Source organism: Culex quinquefasciatus, chromosome 1 (assembly GCF_015732765.1).
Source record: "Culex quinquefasciatus strain JHB chromosome 1, VPISU_Cqui_1.0_pri_paternal, whole genome shotgun sequence".
Lineage (NCBI taxonomy): Eukaryota > Metazoa > Arthropoda > Insecta > Diptera > Culicidae > Culex > Culex quinquefasciatus.
Genome location: NC_051861.1, coordinates 15,345,612 through 15,365,501, shown reverse-complemented (window position 1 = coordinate 15,365,501; position 19,890 = coordinate 15,345,612). Strand labels below are relative to the sequence as shown.

Genomic DNA, 19,890 nt, shown 5'->3' with positions numbered 1-19,890 from the left:
TTCCTACCACATGCACACACACAGGTGGAGAAGGTTATACAATTATACGAAACAATGATGACACGTCACTCAACCATGATTGTCGGTCCAACAAGTGGCGGAAAAACGGTTGTAATAAATACACTGATCAAGGCGCAAACCAATATGGGCCTGCCGACCAAGTGCACCGTGCTGAATCCGAAGGTAACGTTGGACACTCACAAAAGGATGGGATGAGGGGCCAGTTTCGGGAAAATGTCAATATCGTACGTTCGCACCATGCTGGTGCAATATTTATGCCATCCATTCTCGTTCAGTTTGGGGGTAGCCAGAGGTGCGAGGATACTCCTTGTGTAGCCATAGATACTTGGTTCTGCTCTGCACAGCACTGCTTCCCAACCATAAAATCGCATCGTCAAAACTGAGCAGTATCATTCGATGACGCAAGTGCGCGACGGTTTCAGAGTTTGGTATGTTTCGAAATCTATTGCAATCGGTGGAGAATCGCAACGTCATCTGACGATTGCGCATTTCTGACACACGTGGGGAAAGTGGTTGAAATTCGATGAAAATAAATTTGCCCGGGACTGATTTTAGTAGAAAGTGTTGCCAATTGTGTGGTTCAGTTAAAGTCATCTTATGATCTTATGTTGACTTTGACATGCCTGAAAATAGAAACACATAAAATTCATTTCAGCAGTCAGTTGCTAACAACATACTCTAAACTAAATTGTTATCTCACTTACCTTTGACTGATGTTTAGAAATGACCTTAAAAACTAACAGTTTTGCAACCCTGGCGATTCTTTTGCATACAAATTTTCAAATTTTTCTCCAAAACACCAAACACTGCCGTCATATCCGCTCCAGAGGGCATTCCGCGAATTGTCCGTGGCCATGTCCACACGTCTGGCACGGTGCGCTCACTCCCAACAATTGTGTTTATCTGGTACACACACCAAAAATTTTTCGTGTAATATTCTGTCATTTCGATGCACATAACTGGAGCGTCATAACTGATGCAAAATTACATCAGTTTTGAAAATTACATGAAACATTTGAACGATTTGACGAAGCATTGAAAATTACATTGATGTAATTTTCAAATTGATGTAATTAGGGAAACCTGCTGCTGGTAGAAAAATGTGATTTTTAGGTTAGAAATAATAAATCAATTGCAAATCATGATTAAACATTTATTTTATTTTAAAAAATAAACCACACATTTTCAGTATAATAACATTTGCACTTTCGGTTTCCATTTGTTTCGTAATGACCCATAATGACCTGGAAACACAACGAATCTGGAAACACAACGAAAAATCTAGCAGCCTGCACTTTTGCACTTGTCGGGTTTGATTTTTACACGTTTTTCTGTTCGTCGCCCGAGACGAGCCAATCACTGACATCATCTGAACTCCAGTAGTCACTTGCGGTTGTTTCCACCGAAGAATTCCTTCAGCTGCAGCATAATCCGAGATTTCCGAATATCGGGTCCAGTGAGATCCGGAGACGTCGAGGTCGGCTCATTTTTCCGGTTCAGGCGGGTCACGGTCTTGCCCCGGTCAGGGCATTCCATTGCCGGGGGCGGCCAATTTGTTTGCTCCAAGGTGAAGTGGATTTTAGGAATTAATATTTCACACCAGTGGCCGATGCCGATTGTTGTTTCACCTCCGGTGGTTCCATCACGAACAGCTGAGAAAATAAAAACAAACTTTCGTTATCTATTTGCAAGCAAATTACCTCCGGTTGCAGCTGATGGTTAATTAAACTTACCTTAATCATTTTGAGAGGAAACCCATAGATTATCGGTACATTTGTGCGATTTTAGAATAGTAGTGAAAAACTCGACCTCCACCGATTTGCACAACACGAAAATGACTGACGTTTCGCTTGCACTGTCAAGAGAGAGCACTCAAATAAGCTTAAAATTCAGTCTGCTGAGACATAAAATCACATCTAAAAACACGCTCCAATCATGTGCATCAAATAAGACGCAAAAGAAAGTCAAACATAAATTAATATTACACGATATTTGACATAATGTTTTGTTTAATGATTCAAACGACGATTTGGAGCTCTCTATCAATTCAAACATAATTTTACGTTAAGTTCTCGGGTACATCTATGATTTTTACACCGGATTAGAAATTCAATTAAGTGTAATATTAATTATTTTTTAGTGTGCAGTTTATGAAAGTTCGGTTTCCGTTCGTACGCCAGCAGTCCATGCAAAGAACCTACCTCTGCGGAGTAGTACGTATGCAACTTGCGATAAAAGCTAGAATGAAAAGAGTTTCGAATAAATTATGTCCGACGTTGGAGAAGGTGATGAAAACGAGCGCTCACGGTTCCATTGTTGAGTGTCGTGATGATGAACAACCCCTGCAGTTTTGTGTCGTATTTTGGAAAGAGCTGTACGGACTTGCTGGACATAATTTCACACTCGCGTACGCATTTGCAGGCGAACATTTGAACGGCTGCACTACGAACCAGGTGAACGATGACAAGTAGATTTTGTTGAATAAACGGTACTTGTAACTAGAAGAGGCACAAGCGTGTGTGCACGTAGAGCTTGAGGTATTATTTCAATAGCACGCAGAATTGTGCACCAGCATGATGATTTTGAATTGCAACCTGTTGAAGTACCAACCCGACCGACCTGCAAACTTATTGAACGAATTTTCAATTGAGCTGGGCGCATCCACTCGTGCTGATAAGTGGGGACCCGGAATGAAACTCTTTGGGAGAAACCGTAACCAAACTCTTGTGCAAGCTTGTAATTAAAATCGGAATCCAATAACGAGGCACTTTTTTCCCTCTTTTCCGCGGATTCTATATGCCAGAAAGAGGACTTCACCGCGGCTGCTCCATTGCGATATTAATATCAGCGAGAACGGATACCATTGATTCCAGACGAACCAAAAATTGGCCCCCTGATGCCTTCTGTGGTGTACCTTTTCCGTGAATGGACTCTCCCCCCTTCCACCACCCTTTTTTCTTTTTTTTTGTTCATCAACAAACCTTTTGAAACTGGATCCGCTTTCATTACCCAAACATCCCCCTTCCCGCCCCAACAGGCCTGCTCGGTGGTCGAGCTGTACGGCTTTCTGGATCCGAACACTCGCGACTGGATTGATGGACTCTTCTCGAACATATTTCGCGAGATGAACCGACCGACGGAACGAGATGTAAGTATTCGAGGGTTTGGGTTTTTTTCGGGACTCCTTTGAAGTACCTACGTTAGCTTGCTTCTATTATTGACTAGTTTTGGCCAGAATTGAGCCAATGGACCGAATTTTTGCGATGTAATTTTCAAATCCTTTGAATTTGGAGTTGTTTGAACCTTTTTGTTGATTTTGTTTTTTTTACACCTGTATATCTGTTCAACATAAACCGTAGTTATTACATGCATCCATTGAAATACAAACGAAACTTGACAGATAATATTGATCACAATTGTAAAACTTAAACATACTTGTTCTTACCTATTTGTAAGACTTAATTCCGTAGCAGGTCATGTAGTACCGCTTAAGTGTCTAAAATGTAACGTCCGTTAGAGAAAGCAAATTATTGCTAATACTGAAACACCAACTCCCCACCCCAGGAGCGCCGCTACGTGTGCTTTGACGGCGATGTGGACGCCCTCTGGATCGAGAACATGAACTCGGTGATGGACGACAACAAACTGCTAACTTTGGCCAACGGCGAACGCATCCGGCTCAACAGCTACTGCGCCCTACTGTTCGAGGTCGGTGATCTAGCGTACGCTTCGCCAGCCACGGTTTCCCGCGCCGGCATGGTCTACCTGGATCCAAAGAACCTTGGTTACGCGTGCTACTGGGAACGCTGGCACCGGGGACGATACGAAGAAGAGAAGGAAATGCTGACCCGAATGTTCGACAAGATTGTACCGCTGGCAATTGACTATATCCTCGAGGGAGTTGACGGAAACAACCAGGAAGATCCATTGAAGCTGGTGATACCACAGACGAATCTCAACATGGTTACCCAGTTGTGCTACTTTTACGAAGCCATGTTTCCAAAGTCAAGCATAACCTGTCCTTATGAAGAGGACGATATCGAATGTGGATTCATCCAGTGTTTGTACGCCTCGCTGGGTGCGGCACTGCTGGAGGAATCTCGACCTCGGTTCGACGACTTTATCAAGCGGAATCTAGAGATGATAAACTACGAGGACAGTGCAACGGCTCCGGCTAAAGCTGGACAACTTCCGACGCTTAAACCAACACTTTATGACTACTTCTTCGACATGGAGAAGAAAGTTTGGCTTGCTTGGGAGTGGGTTGTTCCACAGTACGTTCACAACCGGGATATGACCTTTGGTGAAATTTTGGTTCCCACAGTTGACACGCTGCAAACCAAGTGGACTCTCAAATCTATGAATGACATCCGCCACCCGATATTGCTGGTTGGCGATACTGGAACGTCGAAAACGGCTGTCATTTCTAACTTTTTGCGGGAACTCAATCGCGACACCTTCGTAAGTACTTTGATAAGTTCTATAGAACTATAGTGAACTGATTGCAACAGGGCCTTTTCCATATCGCAGATCATCCTGAACATCAACTTCTCCTCGCGAACCTCTTCGATGGACGTGCAGAAAACTATCGAAGCATCGGTGGACAAGCGTACCAAAGACATCTACGGACCGCCGGTTGGCAAGAAGGTTGTGGCCTTCATCGATGACATGAACATGCCACAGGTAGACGATTACGGAACTCAACAGCCGATCGCGCTTCTCAAGCTGCTGTTTGAGCGGGAGGGAATGTACGACCGGACGAAGGATCTCAGCTGGAAAAAGTTCAAGGATATGTCGTTTATAGCTGCGATGGGACGCGCCGGTGGTGGTCGTAACGACGTAGATCCTCGCTTTATATCAATGTTCTCTGTGTGTAACATTGTTTTCCCTGGGGACACAACGCTGGCGCACATCTACCGGTCGATTCTACGTGGACACCTCGAGACGTTCAACGAGGAGTTGCGAAGTGCCGCCGACATAGTCGTCGAGATGACGTTGAACTTATTCAAAGTCTTGGTCGTAAAGCTACCGCCTACGCCGTCCAAGTTTCACTATATTTTCAACTTGAAGGATCTGTCGCGGATCTATGCTGGGTTGTTGCAAATTCATCCGACCTACTTCAAGGAGGTGCGTCACTTGGTCAGAGTGTGGCGAAACGAGTTTAACCGCGTAATCTGTGATCGGTTGATCAACGTCCAGGACCAGGAACTGATGGCGCTACATATTGCCGAAGAAATTCAGGCTCAGTTCCCCCCTCCCAAACCGGTAATTAGTCGGAGAACCATCATGGTGGAATCGATTCCGGATGTACCACGCGGTGATTCAAAAACCCAAGTTAACGATTTACCGACACCGGAGTATGCTTTACGAGATCCGCTTCTGTTTGGCGACTACCGAAATGCGGTCAACCTGGCAGAAACGCGCTTCTACGAGGATTTGCTGGACTACGATGCAATCTACTTCCTGTTTCAGGAGATTCTGCTCGAGTACAACGAACAAAAGTCCCGCATGAACTTGGTACTGTTTGAGGACTGCTTGGAGCACTTGACCAGAGTTCACCGGGCACTTCGAATGGATCGGTGGGGTCGATTTGATGGTTCGTGTTGGAATTGGTAATTAAAACGAAGATTATTTTTTACAGAGGTCACGTCATGCTAGTAGGAGTTGGAGGTTCCGGCAAGCAGAGCATCGCTCAGTTGGCAGCGTTCACGGCGGACTGTGAAGTCTTCCAAATCGTGCTGAGCAGAGGTTACAACGAGAACTCGTTTCGTGAGGACCTGAAGCAGCTGTTTGTAAATGTGGGCGTGAAGAACCAGAAAACATGCTTCATATTCAAGGCTGCTCAAGTTAGTTTGCTTTTGGGGTGGGAAAGGGTTAACAACGGTATTTGGTAAAGTTTTCGCCGAGGAGAGTTTAACAGTGTTGTTTATGTTGCGCACTAATTGGATGCTCTCTTTGGGGCTTTCCAAACTGCGCAATAGTTTTCCAACCGAACTTCCGGCCAAAAGTGCTTTGCTCACGTTTTCTCTTCTCTATATTTTTGGTTGCATTCGCGCAAACACACCAACCCGTTGCCGATAATAGATAGCGGAAGAAGGATTCCTGGAGTTCATAAATAATATTTTAACCACTGGAATGGTGCCAGCGCTGTTTACCGACGACGAGAAGGATACGATAATTGGCCAGTGCCGGGGAGCGGCCAAGGAGCAGGGCTACGCCGTCTCCAAGTAAGTTTGCTTGCAGTGCAGAAGCGCATTATTATTATGAAAAGTTGCAACTTGGCGGATAGCAGCAGCTTCCGGTGTAGACTCGGAGATTTTCTCGGGGCTAATGGCAGTCCTACAGCAGATGCGCTTATAAGATTATCTCGCGGCAGCAGCGAGAAATAGGGAAATTAAATTTTCACAAAGATCTTTTCATCAACTCTCCGAGTCCGAGCCCAGATGGACTCCCTTAATAATAATTAGCTTAAAGACTCGGTGTGTCCATCTTCTCTGGTGCTGAATCGCGACGCTATAATTAATCACACTACCATCTCCACCCCACCAGGGACGGCGTCTGGGCGTTCTTCCTGGATCGGGCGGTCAAGAATCTGCACGTTGTACTGTGCATGTCCCCCGAGGGCGATGCCCTGCGGAACCGCTGCCGAAACTTTCCGGGACTGGTCGGTAGCACCACCATCGATTGGGTGTTTCCGTGGCCGGAGCAAGCCCTGTACGCCGTGGCCAAGGTGTTTCTCGCGGATCATGCCAAGGTATAATCAGATTACTTTTGTATAATTTTTCATAACGTTTGAGGGGAGGTTTGCTTTAGATTCCAGATATTCACAGGGAGCCAATCATCTCACACATTGTGCACGTCCATCAATCGCTCAAGCACTACACGCAACAATTTTTGCTCAAGCTACGCCGGAAGAACTTTGTCACGCCGAAGCACTATCTGGACTTTATCAATACCTACCTGAAGTTGATTGGTTCGTTGTTTTATTTTTTATTTTTTAACAACGGTACAGTAGAACTAAGCTTCAAATCTTCTGTACCGATATAATTCTAAAAGGTAGCATTTTGGCAGATATTTATCAAACCATGAGTTCAATTAACTAGGAACGAAAAACTATCCTTATCAACTAAATCTCAACTAAGCACGGAAAAAAGTAAATTCCCAAAAAAAATCATGAATTTGAGAACCACGAAGTAATATATTCACGTTTATAGTGCAAATTCGCCATACTCATTAATAAATTATGTCTGCCTGTGTGGATCAATCGGACCGCGCACTGGACTCTCAATCCAGAGGTCGCCGGTTCGAATCCCGGGGCGGACGCAAAAAATTCTAAGTGTAAATATAGGTATTCGGTGCCCTCTCCCCGTGCCCATACCTTCACACTTAGGAGACCCGGGAGGCGGAGTCTTGTCGCAAAAAGAACGATACACGCCTGTGGATCCGTTGACGAAACCGCAAGGTTTAAGAGGGCCACATTATAAGGTGTTACGTCGATTCCGTTCATTAATAAATTCCTTCAAGTTTCTTAAATGCTTTTCTGGTTCTCAACAAAGTGTAGTAATTTAAAAGGATAATAAATAAATGAAATGAAATGAAATTCATGAACACAATTCACGATTTCAGGATTTGTTTTTTTTTTTCTGTGAGCACCGCATTAATTGCTCGACATGCACGACATCCAGTTCATCGGAACGGCCATAACAGATTAGAAGTGATGTGTTATTATCCCACATCCTAATTTTCCGCCTGATTTTTCCTACCGGTGCCTGCTTCGTAGGTTTACTTCCCACTTTTTTCCGCTTGCTTGCCGCCACGACAAGTTTCCCAAGCGTCACACTCACTGCCAAAATGCTACACACACGGCGCTACGGACTTGGCTGCCAAACGCGGCGGAACAATCCCAAGTCGGGCCCAGAATTTGGCCCACAAAGTACTACTACTCACCATCACCACCACCATCTTTCATTTTCAATTTGTCACGCTTCAACAGAGGAGAAAGATAATTTCATCATGCAACAGTGCTCCCGATTATCGGACGGAATCGAGAAAATTAATGAAGCCTCACTTCAGATTGATCAGTTGAGCATTCTCGTCGAGGAGCAGCGGAAGAACGTGGTCGAGGCGGCCCAGCGATGCGAGCAAATGCTGGTCGGAATCGAATCGTGTAGGTTGACCAATGGGACGCAGCACCACGTGTGTGTTTCTTTTCTCATTCCCAAGCTGTCGAATTGATGAACCCTGCTACAAATTGATTGTGTCATTTCAGCTACCGAGAAGGCCAACTCGAAGAAAGCTGAAGCGTCTGAAAAGTCAACCGAAGTGGAACAACAGAAGAAGGTTATTACGGTGGAAAAGGCCGAAGCGGAGGAAGCACTGGCGGCAGCTATGCCAGCTCTCGAAGTGGCCCGCCTTGCACTGTCCGATCTAGACAAGTCAGATATTACTGAAATTCGAAGTTTTGCGACACCTCCGGAAGCGGTGCAGGTCGTGTGCGAGTGCGTGGCCATCGTAAAGGGCTTCAAGGAAATCTCCTGGAAGACGGCCAAAGGCATGATGTCCGAAGGAAACTTTCTGCGCAGCCTTCAAGAACTGGACTGCGACCAGATCTCCCAAAAACAGGTGGCAAGCGTAAGGGCTCACATGAAGAAATCGCAAAAACTCGACGACATGCAATCGATTTCAAAAGCTGGCTTTGGTCTGCTAAAGTTTGTCCGAGCAGTGCTTGGATACTGCGACGTTTATCGCGAGGTTAAGCCTAAGAAGGATCGGGTAGCTTACTTGGAAGCCGAACTCGATAGCCAAATGAAGCTCCTCAATAAACTGACCAAAGAAATCAACAAGCTAGAATCCGAGCTGAACGAACTTAACAATCAGTATGCGACGGCCATCAAAGAGAAACAGATGCTTCAGGAGATGATGGAGCAAGCCGAACGGAGACTGCTCGCAGCCGACAAGTTGATCTCCGGGCTGAGCTCCGAGCGTGATCGTTGGAAGATCGAACTGAGCAATCTTCAGGATGACAAGACAAAAGTTGTTGGCACATGTCTTCTATCCGCATCCTTTCTAGCCTACACTGGTCCATTCTCTTGGGAGTTTCGTAACTCGATCGTTTTCGACGACTGGTTGGTTGACGTTCGAGAGCGCCAGGTCCCCTACGGCGAACCATTCCGTATTCACACTAGCTTGAGCAGTGACCTCGAAACAACCACGTGGGCCTCCGAAGGGCTACCACCGGATGAGCTTTCCGTACAGAACGGCATCCTGACCACGAGAGCGTCACGATTTCCCCTCTGTATTGATCCTCAGCAGCAAGCGTTGCTGTGGATTTTGAAGCGGGAATCCGCGAACAACTTGAAGGTTCTCACGTTCAACGACAAGGATTTTCTGAAACAACTGGAGATGGCGATCAAGTACGGTAATCCGGTCTTGTTTAAAGACGTTGATGACTACATCGACCCTGTTATTGACAACATTTTGGAGAAGAATATTAAGAGTAAGTAACGTTGATTCAAATTTTATAGACCTTCCTGTATTTTCAACTTAAAAAAAACTTATCAGCTCAAGCCGGTCGCCAGTTTGTGATGCTCGGTGACAAGGAAGTGGACGTGGACACCAACTTCCGCATGTACCTGACGACGAAACTGTCGAATCCCAACTTTGATCCGGCCGTGTACGCCAAAGCGCTGATCATCAACTACACCGTAACGATGAGTGGATTGGAGGATCAGCTGCTCAGCGTTGTTGTACGAGCCGAGCGACCCGATCTGGAGGAACGTCGTGAAAGTCTGATCGCGGAAACGAGTGCCAACAAGGTGTTGCTGAAGAACTTGGAAGATTCACTGCTGAGGGAGCTGGCGACCTCCACCGGAAACATGCTGGACAATGTGGAGCTGGTGGACACATTGGAGAATACTAAGGAGAAAGCGGCAGAAGTGTCGCAAAAGATTAAGCTTGCCGAGGAAACCTCGGTGGACATTGAAGTTTTGCGTAACGGGTATCGCTTGGCCGCACAACGTGGCGCCATCTTGTACTTTGTGTTGTCGGAAATGTCCGTCGTGAATCCAATGTACCAATACTCACTGAGCTCATACCTGGAGGTGTTTGTGTACTCGCTTCGCAAGGCCGTTCCCGACAACATCCTGGTGAAGCGGCTCAACAACATCATCGTGACGCTAACCCGCAATGTGTACGAGTACGGCTGCATCGGCTTCTTCGAGAAGCACAAGCTGCTGTTTTCGTTCCAGATGACGGTCAAGCTGGAGCAGAGTCGCGGCAAGCTGACCCAGATGGAGGTGGACTTTTTCGTGAAAGGTAACATTGCGCTGGAAAAGTCGGAACGGCAGTGTCCGGCCAAGTGGATAAGCGATAAAGGATGGCAGGATCTGCTGCTACTGGCGAATCTGTTTCCGGACAAGTTTGGCCTGCTGCCGTCGCACGTGGAGCGGAATATCGCCGAGTGGACCAGTGTAAGTAGGATTGGGTTTGAGTGGTTCGTTTGGTTGATTGTTTGGTGTTTCAGTGGTACGATGTGGACGATACGGAAGGAACTGACTACCCTGGAAACTTTGCGGAGAACATGAACGCTTACGAGGTTGGTGTTCCCTAGTTGGGAATTGTTACAATTACTAGCTAATGAACCTTTTCCTTCACAGCACCTCATGGTGATGCGATGCTTCCGCGTGGATCGCGTCTACCGGCTGGTGAATAACTACGTTGCCACCATTATGGGAGAAGAATTTATTACGCCGCCAATCTTGAGCTTCGATTCGATCTACGAGCAATCTTCCGCTACCACTCCAGTGGTCTTCATCCTAAGCCCCGGTTCCGACCCTACAAATGACCTGATGAAGCTAGCCGACCGCTGTGGCTTTGGTGGAACACGTTTTCGGCACATTTCGCTTGGTCAGGGCCAAGAACAGAAAGCACTTGCACTGCTACATCAAGCAATCGAGCAAGGCCTGTGGTTGATGCTTCAAAACGGTCACCTACTGCTCAGCTTTATCAAAATCTTGGAAAAACTTCTCGATTCAGTCGCCAAACCCCATCCGGATTTCCGGCTGTGGATCACAACCGAAGCAACATCGTCCTTCCCCATCGGAATCCTGCAGAAATCACTCAAAGTAGTTACGGAACCACCGAACGGACTCAAGATGAACCTGCGAGCAACGTTTTTCAAGCTGCGCCAACAGACGCTGGACGCATGCAACCACCCAGCCTTCAAACCGCTTGCATACGTTCTGGCGTTCTTCCACGCCGTGCTGCAGGTAAGCTATCTTGCAGGCGCACAAAGTTTCCCTCCTGATTCGGGCGCATGCATAATACATCACGCCTCCACTCGGATGATGACGGTGAAATCGACGTCATCATCATTAAAGCGGAGCTTTGAGTGAAAAAAAAGTAGCGGAAAGGGGTCGTCGTTGACACTGCGAATTGGGATGTAAATTTATCATCTCATCGTCGTCTCCTTTAGACTGGGACTTCTACTTTCTCTCGAGTGGAAAGCGAGGACTCGAAACTCAACACTTCGCAGGGGGAAGACTTGGTACTCATGAATAATAACGATAATGATTTTTCAAACCAAATCAGGATACTGAGTGGAACTAGGCAAGGTTTGAGGAGTGTAGGAAAAACAAACATCAGGAAGAGGGATGGCTTTTTCGCTCTCTAGACTGTCAGCTTACCAACAGGAGAGGCCATCGTTGGTTGGATCAAGATGAGTGAGGTTTTAAATGAGCTTTTCCAGACTGGTTCATATTTTGAAAATAGTATAATAACGAACAAAGGACGAAGGTTATCCTTCAAGTTTTGAGCAGTCCGGTTAAGTACTTAATTATACTTTTCCAAACAAAATTAAATTTGAAGCAGCCTAGTTTGAACTGAAATAGGATCAAAAAGTTTCCGGAGATTCTTGGTGTAGCGAAAAAAGAAGGCCAAAAAAACGAAAGCAAAAAACCAAGCTGCATGTGATAATCACAAAACGGTTTCTGCTTTCACTGGTCGAGGTTGACGATGACCCCCACTTCCTCACGGATCTTCGAGAATAGGCCTATCCAGCCACTAGAGACTGTATACTATTAAGCATCTTGTCTGTCTTTCATTTTAGGAGCGCCGCAAGTACGGCAAGCTGGGCTGGAACATCAGCTACGATTTTAATGAGTCCGACTTCAGCGTCTGCCTGCAGATTCTGGACACATACCTAACGAAGGCCCTCGCCCTGAACGAGACCCGGCTGCCGTGGAATAGCCTGCAGTACCTGATTGGCGAGGTAACCGTCGATTTTAATGACCATCGAAGCAAATCTCGTTGACCGGTCTCCTTGGGTGTTGTTTCAGGTTATGTACGGAGGCCGTGTCATCGACGATTTCGACCGACGCGTCGTCAAGACGTACATGAACGAGTACATGGGCGACTTCCTGTTTGACACGTTCCAGCCGTTCCACTTTTACCAGGATGACTCGGTAGATTATCGGATCTTCGAGGTGGCCACGCGGGACGAGTTTGTGGGTGAGTTTGGGAAGCGAAACCCTCAATTGAGAAGCAGCCAATCAATCACGCATCCGGTTTGCAGCTTGCATCGAAACGCTCCCGCTGACCAACACACCGGAAGTGTTTGGTCTGCACTCGAACGCCGAGATTGGCTACTACACGATTGCGGTTCGCGAGATGTGGACCTACCTGATTGACCTGCAGCCTCAGACGAGTAAGTACATGCTGCAAGCGTGGGATGTTCCGGACTTGCTGGGTTGCCTAACCTCAACTCGTTGGAGAACCTACGCAATCCATGAACATCCCACGAAGCGAATCATCGCTATTGCTCCGCTAAATTGCGATAGTTTGTCGAAGATAAACACCTGAATGGACACGGAATGGTTCTTGTTTGCCCTCTCAATAGAGCAGCAGGAATGTGGCCGCCACCATATCGCCGGCTAGTTCAATTACTACAGGGATAATTAATTTTATGAGAACAATTTCACAGCGTCGAGCAGCTCAGCGTATCAGTTGGGCAATAATAATTACAAAACTATTTAAAGTGCCTTTGCCTCCTCTGTACAGTTCGTCCTTCAATTCTACGTCGGTATTGTTGGTCTGTAGAATGTTGGAATGCCATAGACTGGTGGACATACTTGTTCAATTGCGGAATTTGTCTTCTTAAGGTTTTCGTCTAGCTTGATTGATTCACACTGAACAGATCTAAAGAGTTTGAAAAAGCGTAAATCTTCTTGTCTGTGTCGCACCAATTAAGCTGCACAATTCATCGGGTAAAGTTTTCCACTTACCCCAGAGGACTTCTCCAGTCCCTATTCATTACTCCCGCAACCGTGTTTCATGCTCATCAGGATATCATTCATGCACACAAGTTTGCATCTTCGTTCCTGGATATGAATGCGATTCTCCGATTCTGATGCTGCGTCGGCGACGATTCGCCTCTTTATGTAGTGTGTGGTATAATTGAAGTTGCTATTATCGTTTCTGTTATGATATTTGCGCAGAGAACACGTTTCGAACCACTCCCTCGAAGGTAACCGGTACACACAGGGGTGGCTTCGAGAGATATCAGGAACCTATAGTTTACTCGTAGATACACACATACACACATTCATACCCACGTGTAGTGTTATTTGCCAAGGAAGTCGATCACAACATAAGCAGCTGCAGCGTTTGGAGGAAAGGCGAAAGTACACTTAACATACGGATGTGTACATACATAAATATCCTTTAGCCACTTGAACCGCCATTTCTACCAGGCAAATAACGCTAGGGGACGGTGAACCTATTGTTGACGTATTGTATCGTTATGATTCATGCTGAAAGAGTAGATACTAAAGATGATTCAAACATCATGTTCCAGACAATGGTTCAATAGTAGGGTGATCCCCTTTTGTACATACCAACAGTATCCAGATCCGAGTAACTTGGTGGTGGTGGTGGGTTTCCACTTGTAGCCGCATGTTGGTTAATGTCTCTGTTTTTCCTCTCCTACAACACACGAGAGAATTTGCTTCTGCTTCTTTCAATGCATTGCCCTCTACCATACAACAAACAAAACAACTACCCACTAATGTGAATATTGTACTTATTATGGTGTTCTTGTAGTTTGCGCCAGGACCCAACAGAGTAGTACAGATCATCGGGGTAGGTACCGGTTTGTGGGTGGTGTTTGATTTCTTCACAGTAGCTTTCCAATTTGCACTTTCGGAAATTATTCATTTTTTAACTATTGCAGTACACAAACACCTTTTGAAGTACCGTGCATCTCCATGGAAATAATCTTATCAAGCTTGCGTGAGAATACACGATAACAACTAAATTTTGCACACCAACCGTTTGTTTGTTCGACACCTTATCACCGCACATCAACAACCTCAGTGCGACACGAAAATGCTCGACACCTAATACATTTATCTTGACCGCACGTGCAATCATCACTCTCCCCGCAGAGCAGCAGAGAAGGTGTGACAGTTCACAGGGCGTCCACCGTTTGGCCCTTCAAACCGCGGTCCCGGTTTGAGGTGCATGTTTTGGACCATTTTTGCTCCTGAGAAATTCTGAACGAAATCGATATTTTTTTCAATTGGTTTGAATGCAACATTTTGTCCCCGTGATCAAAATATCTTTTTCGCGATATAGAAATATGCTTGCTGTTCCAAAAATGAATTTTTAAGTTTTTGAAAAAGTTGTGAAAGTGACAAGTTTTGTGATTTTTTTACATTTCATATAAGTTGCAGGTTCATTTAAAAAACGGAATTAACTAATGTAAAATAGTTTTTAAAAACGACATTTTGACAACCTAACTTCAATTCATTTCACAGATACTTATGCATAGGGTTAGTGAATTTTCACGATTTCGCGGACAGCGTGAAACTTGTGAAATTTGAAGATTTCCGTGAAATCCCGTGAAATTTTTCAATTTTCTCAAATCAATTCCTTAAAATAACAACATAATAAATATTTCATTCATAAAGACTTTTAATGTAAATTTTATGAGTTTTCAATCAAAACCCGTGAAGAATTGTTAGCAAAACATACATTAACATGAAATTGGTACAACATTTACTGAGAAGTGAATACTGCGAATACTTAAATGATGTAAACAAAGATCAGTCAAAAAAGAAAGAAATTTTTTTTGAAAATGTGTTAAAATTGACTGAAAAAGTATTTTGTAATATTTGTTTAAATTGAATTGATTTATTTTTAGAAATAAATTAAAAGCAAACATTCATTTAAAAGTAACATTCAGTGAAAATATTAGTATTTCCCTATCCCGCCGGTCAATGTTATAACCGGAGGAGCAAAAATAAAGAAACATATTTAGGAAATAGATTACTATTATCTTGATACTCTAAATAACAGTTTATCAATTTTTCTTAGGAATTTGCCCTAATAACAATTTATCTATTATTTAATATTAAATTTGAAAGATATCATTGAATGATTCAAGCTTAGTTTATTCAAGATTAAATAAATAGCTTTTTTTCTTTTAAAGTCACCTATAAGAACATTTCAGATTTTTTGTGAATGCTGTTTAATTTCACGATATTTAATTGATTTGGTGGATGTTTCCCGTTGAAGTTAAAAAAACATTTTTTTCTGTTCTGATTTTGAATAAAATTTTGAAGATTTCGTTTACAGATTAAAAAAGGCAAAAAGCATATTAATTTTTAATTTAGTATTTGAAAAGTGGGATGAAAACCTTAAAACTATTATTACTTAGCAAAATATCGCAAAAAAGTTATTTTAATTGTTAGATTGTTTGTTAAGTTTGGCATTGATATGATATTCAATAAAATGTAGAAAAATAAAAAAATAGCAAATCAGCGAAAACTGATTAGCTATATTAGTCCAACATTTAAAAAACAGCTCAATGAATGACAATACGCATGCCCTACTACATGTTGGTTTCAAAATATATATATACCGTCATCAGGGGTGACATTGGGTCTTGGTGGTGAGTTTGGGTTATACAAAAATGCTGAAATTTGTATGACCCAATATCACCCCCCAGACCCAATGTCAGCCCTGATGACGGTATATATCGAGGTTTTTAAGCGAAGATGGCGTTCGAATGGTGAACGCCCGAAATGTCAAAATCACGCAGTGGTACCAACATTACGGAAAAAGTGTGCCATGGCATGACAGCCACTTTTTTCTAATGTTGGTGCTACTGCGCGATTCACATTCCGCGAAATTTCCGTGAAATTTGATGTTTTGAAATTATGGTCCCCGAGAAATCAACAATTTTTGAGCGTGAAAATCACTAAGCCTACTTATGCATAAATATGTATTGCAAAAATACGTGTGCACAAAATGAACAAAAGGTGCATCGTTGAAATTGACCGCGAATGCGTTTTTCGGACACTCAAAATCATTTCTTGAAACTAAATTACTGGTGAAAGGCGTGAGTATTGCCTAGCAGGCAACAAAAAGTTTTCCGTGAAAGACACATTCGAAAGCAGCGATGACTATTTTTTCGATGGATAAACTATGTCTTCCCTTGGAACGAGCAGTCAAGTAGGACCTTTTCTGTCAAGAAGGGCCGTGAAGTTAATTTTTGAAAATTGAATTAAAAATCTATTTTTAATCCTTTGCGATCGTTCAAAGAGTCATTGTACTTAGAAAAATAAAGTTTTTCGTAGTGAACAATAATATCACAAATTTAAGCTTAATTTTAGGACCCAATTCATTAAATTTATATTTTTTGTTGTCACGATATTCAAAAACTATAAAAAAAACTTACTTAATCCACCTACGTGGTTGGAGCACGGGGTTGGGCACAAGGTTGATCCGTAGTGCATTGGATTTACTTCCGTAAATATTCCGTAAATATCGTAAATATAGGTAAATATTATTCACCTGCACGATATTCGGCACAACATTTTGTTCAGTGTGGATAATGACAGTTAAGAACTGTCACTTGTTTGTTTCCTTCGTTTACAAACTGTCACCGCTCTAATATTTTTCGAGCTTGAGGTTTTTTTTCACTTGCGGAACCGATCCTCGCAACAACCTTCCCCGCAATCCACCAGCAATCTGTGCAAGAAGCCCAGTGCGGATCTGCACTCCGACCCAGAAATTGCCGACAAGACCACCGACTGCCTCGGACTTGGGGTGAGTAATCCTCCGATCTTTTGCTTCATTTCTGATCGTTCTGCCTTCTTAGATTTCACCGGAGGTCGATCCGACGGTGCGGATTTGCGCCGGCTGTGCCGAACGCGTCAACGCACAGCACGCCTTCCGGACGCGATACCTGCATACGACAGTTACGTCGAGAACTAAATGTTGTCTAAATGTTTGAACGAAGCGGAGGATGGAGTTCACGCGAAGGTGATGGCCAATAATGTGGATTTACAAAATCCTCCAGCAGAAGGATCCCGCGCGCATCTTTAAGGTGCTTCTGCACATGGTCAGACAAATGACAAATTCGGCAAATAAAAACCGTACGCCATGATTATTGTCTTTTTTTCATCATATTTAACAATACATAAAAATACAGCTGAAACCACAAATAAAAAGAAAATCCAAGTAACTTCAATGTTCGTCTCTCATTGAACTCCAGGTGACCAAATTAGGTCAAATAAATTTAAAACATGCATATGAAACAGTTAGATGCGTCTGCAGCGTAATCGCGGGCAGGAAGTTATCGCTGGCGACTTTTCCTTGGCTAGTGCAAACGCGTCCCGGAGGAGCTTGGCAATATCTCCGATGAACATCTGCACCAGCTGCGGGCCGGCCAGCTTCAGGAAGGTCGACTTTATTTGTTTCACACTTCGGCGGATGAATTTCCAGGTTCTTGAACATGTCCTTGTGCGTCATCGGCAGCACAACGGCCTCAATTAGTTCCTGGATTTGCTTGTCCAACCCGCCAATGTCCGAGTAGTGCTCGCTGGGCCGTTCGTCCACCTGCATCGCCTTGACGCGCGTCATACTCGGCCGGAAGTGTCTCCAGGATGAGGTACGACGTACGAGTCCTTGTTCACTCTCATCGCCCGGCTTGAGCTTCTCCGGAACAACCAGGCCAATCACGAGCAAAAAGTACGTCTGTCGTGTCGTCTTGATGACGGGGCGCTTGCCCTTCCGCTGGTAGTCCAACACCACCACCGCACGGTCGTCTTCCGTCTCCTGCGGGTTCACGTCCAGCAGCTCGATCGGTTCCTATTGAACTTGGTATCCCGTCCCGATTACTCCTCGGAATTCAACATAGCGTGCCTTGCAATCCAAACAATGTGGCCGGAGAACAGCAAAATTGAAGGGATTTTTTTTTTGTTTGTAAACAATCAGCAGTGCGCGCGTTTGCGATGACAGCTGTAAAAACACTGAAATAAAATTCATAGAAGAGTCGTGTATACACGTGAATATGGATGCACATACGGATCAACTTATGAAATAAATGCAATATATTTGGAGTGACCACCTCGTGGGTTGGAGCCTTCCTCACTTATTTCCAACAATGGCTGATGTGATGGAATTGTACAAACATTTCATCTATTTTTTAGATCCGGAATAAAAAAGTACATAAATATCACTTAAGTGGCCATACCTCGAGACAGGGTTGCCAGATCATCAATGTTTTGGACTTGTTGAAAAGGTTTTTTGATAACCTAACCAACGATGGGTCGGATTGTGGAACCGGACATAGTTTACATACATTTAAATTAGATCCAGCTTCACCTAAGTGACCATAGCTCGAGACAGGGTTGCCAGATCTTCAATGTTTTGAACTCGTTGGGAAGGTTTTTTGATAATCTAAGCAACGATGGGTTGGATGGTGGATCCGGACATAATTTACATACATTTAAGTGAGATCCGGCTTCCAAAAAGTACATCAATATCACTTAAGTGTACATATCACGAGACAGGGTTGCCAGATCTTCAATGTTTTGGACTCGTTGGAAAGGCCTTTTAATAACTTAACCAACGATGGGTTGGATGGTGGATCCGGCCATAGTTTACATACATTTAAGTGAGATCCGGCTTCCAAAAAGTACATCAATATCACTTAAGTGTACATATCTCGAGACAGGGTTGCCAGATTTTCAATGTTTTGGAGTCGTTGGAAAGATCTTTTTATAACCTAACCAACGATGGGTCAGATGGTTGATCCGGACCTATTTTACATACATTTAAGTGAGATTCGGCTTCAAAAAAGTGCATCAATATCACTTAAGTGGGCATATCTCGAGACAGGGTTGCCAGATCTTCAATGTTTTGGACTCATTAGAAAGGTCTTTTGATAACCTAACCAACGATGGGTCGGATGATGGACCCGAACATAGTTTACATACATTTAAGTGAGATCCGGATATTTGTGAAAACACATTTTTATACATAACTTTTGAACTACTTATCGAAATTTCAATCTGTATAAAACTCGATCTATGGGACCCTAAACCAAGTCGAATGCAACCGGTTCGGATCAAATCGGTTGAGCCAGTGCCGAGAAACATGAGCTAGTTTGTTGGTCACATACATACATACACACACACATACACACACACACACACACACACACACACATACACACAGACATTTGTTCAGTTTTCGATTCTGAGTCTATATGTATACATGAAGGTGGGTCTACGACGTTTTTATACAAAGTTCATTTTTACAGCAGGATTATAGCCTTACCTCAGTGAGGAAGGCAAAAAATCATCAAATTACACTTTATTTATAGAGACTTTATGGTACACCTTTTCTAGATATATGTAAAGATTTTTATAAAAAATGTTACACCAAGAGTTCAAAAAGTTTCATTAAAATGTAAGAGTGAATTGCACCTAATCACAGAGAATCGCTCTGCTACAGTGGCCACCCGATGATGACTCCCTGGTCTGCCGGAGTGGTCACACTTTCAACAACAAATAATTCACG

The 19,890-nt window shown here is 43.9% G+C and overlaps 1 protein-coding gene and 1 long non-coding RNA gene across 2 annotated transcripts in view; one reads left to right on the top strand and one right to left on the bottom strand.

Moving 5' to 3' along the window:
• The window catches only part of LOC6032986 (dynein heavy chain 10, axonemal), a 99,341-nt gene that overhangs the window by 65,125 nt on the left and 14,326 nt on the right, over window positions 1–19,890 (top strand). The window contains exons 41-57 of the mRNA XM_038257099.1: window positions 25–183; window positions 3,059–3,169; window positions 3,586–4,482; window positions 4,552–5,600; window positions 5,663–5,867; window positions 6,106–6,248; window positions 6,571–6,775; window positions 6,835–6,994; window positions 8,015–8,188; window positions 8,291–9,517; window positions 9,583–10,490; window positions 10,544–10,615; window positions 10,677–11,288; window positions 12,128–12,289; window positions 12,357–12,528; window positions 12,593–12,724; window positions 14,119–14,157. Of these exons, the coding sequence (XP_038113027.1) occupies window positions 25–183; window positions 3,059–3,169; window positions 3,586–4,482; window positions 4,552–5,600; window positions 5,663–5,867; window positions 6,106–6,248; window positions 6,571–6,775; window positions 6,835–6,994; window positions 8,015–8,188; window positions 8,291–9,517; window positions 9,583–10,490; window positions 10,544–10,615; window positions 10,677–11,288; window positions 12,128–12,289; window positions 12,357–12,528; window positions 12,593–12,724; window positions 14,119–14,157 (6,427 nt within the window). The remainder of the gene's footprint in view (window positions 1–24; window positions 184–3,058; window positions 3,170–3,585; window positions 4,483–4,551; window positions 5,601–5,662; window positions 5,868–6,105; window positions 6,249–6,570; window positions 6,776–6,834; window positions 6,995–8,014; window positions 8,189–8,290; window positions 9,518–9,582; window positions 10,491–10,543; window positions 10,616–10,676; window positions 11,289–12,127; window positions 12,290–12,356; window positions 12,529–12,592; window positions 12,725–14,118; window positions 14,158–19,890) is intronic.
• LOC119767742 lies at window positions 1,154–1,883 on the bottom strand. The gene is made up of 2 exons (XR_005277687.1): window positions 1,755–1,883; window positions 1,154–1,673 (listed from the first exon to the last, which is right to left on the bottom strand). It is a non-coding gene; the product is annotated as an uncharacterized LOC119767742 (long non-coding RNA).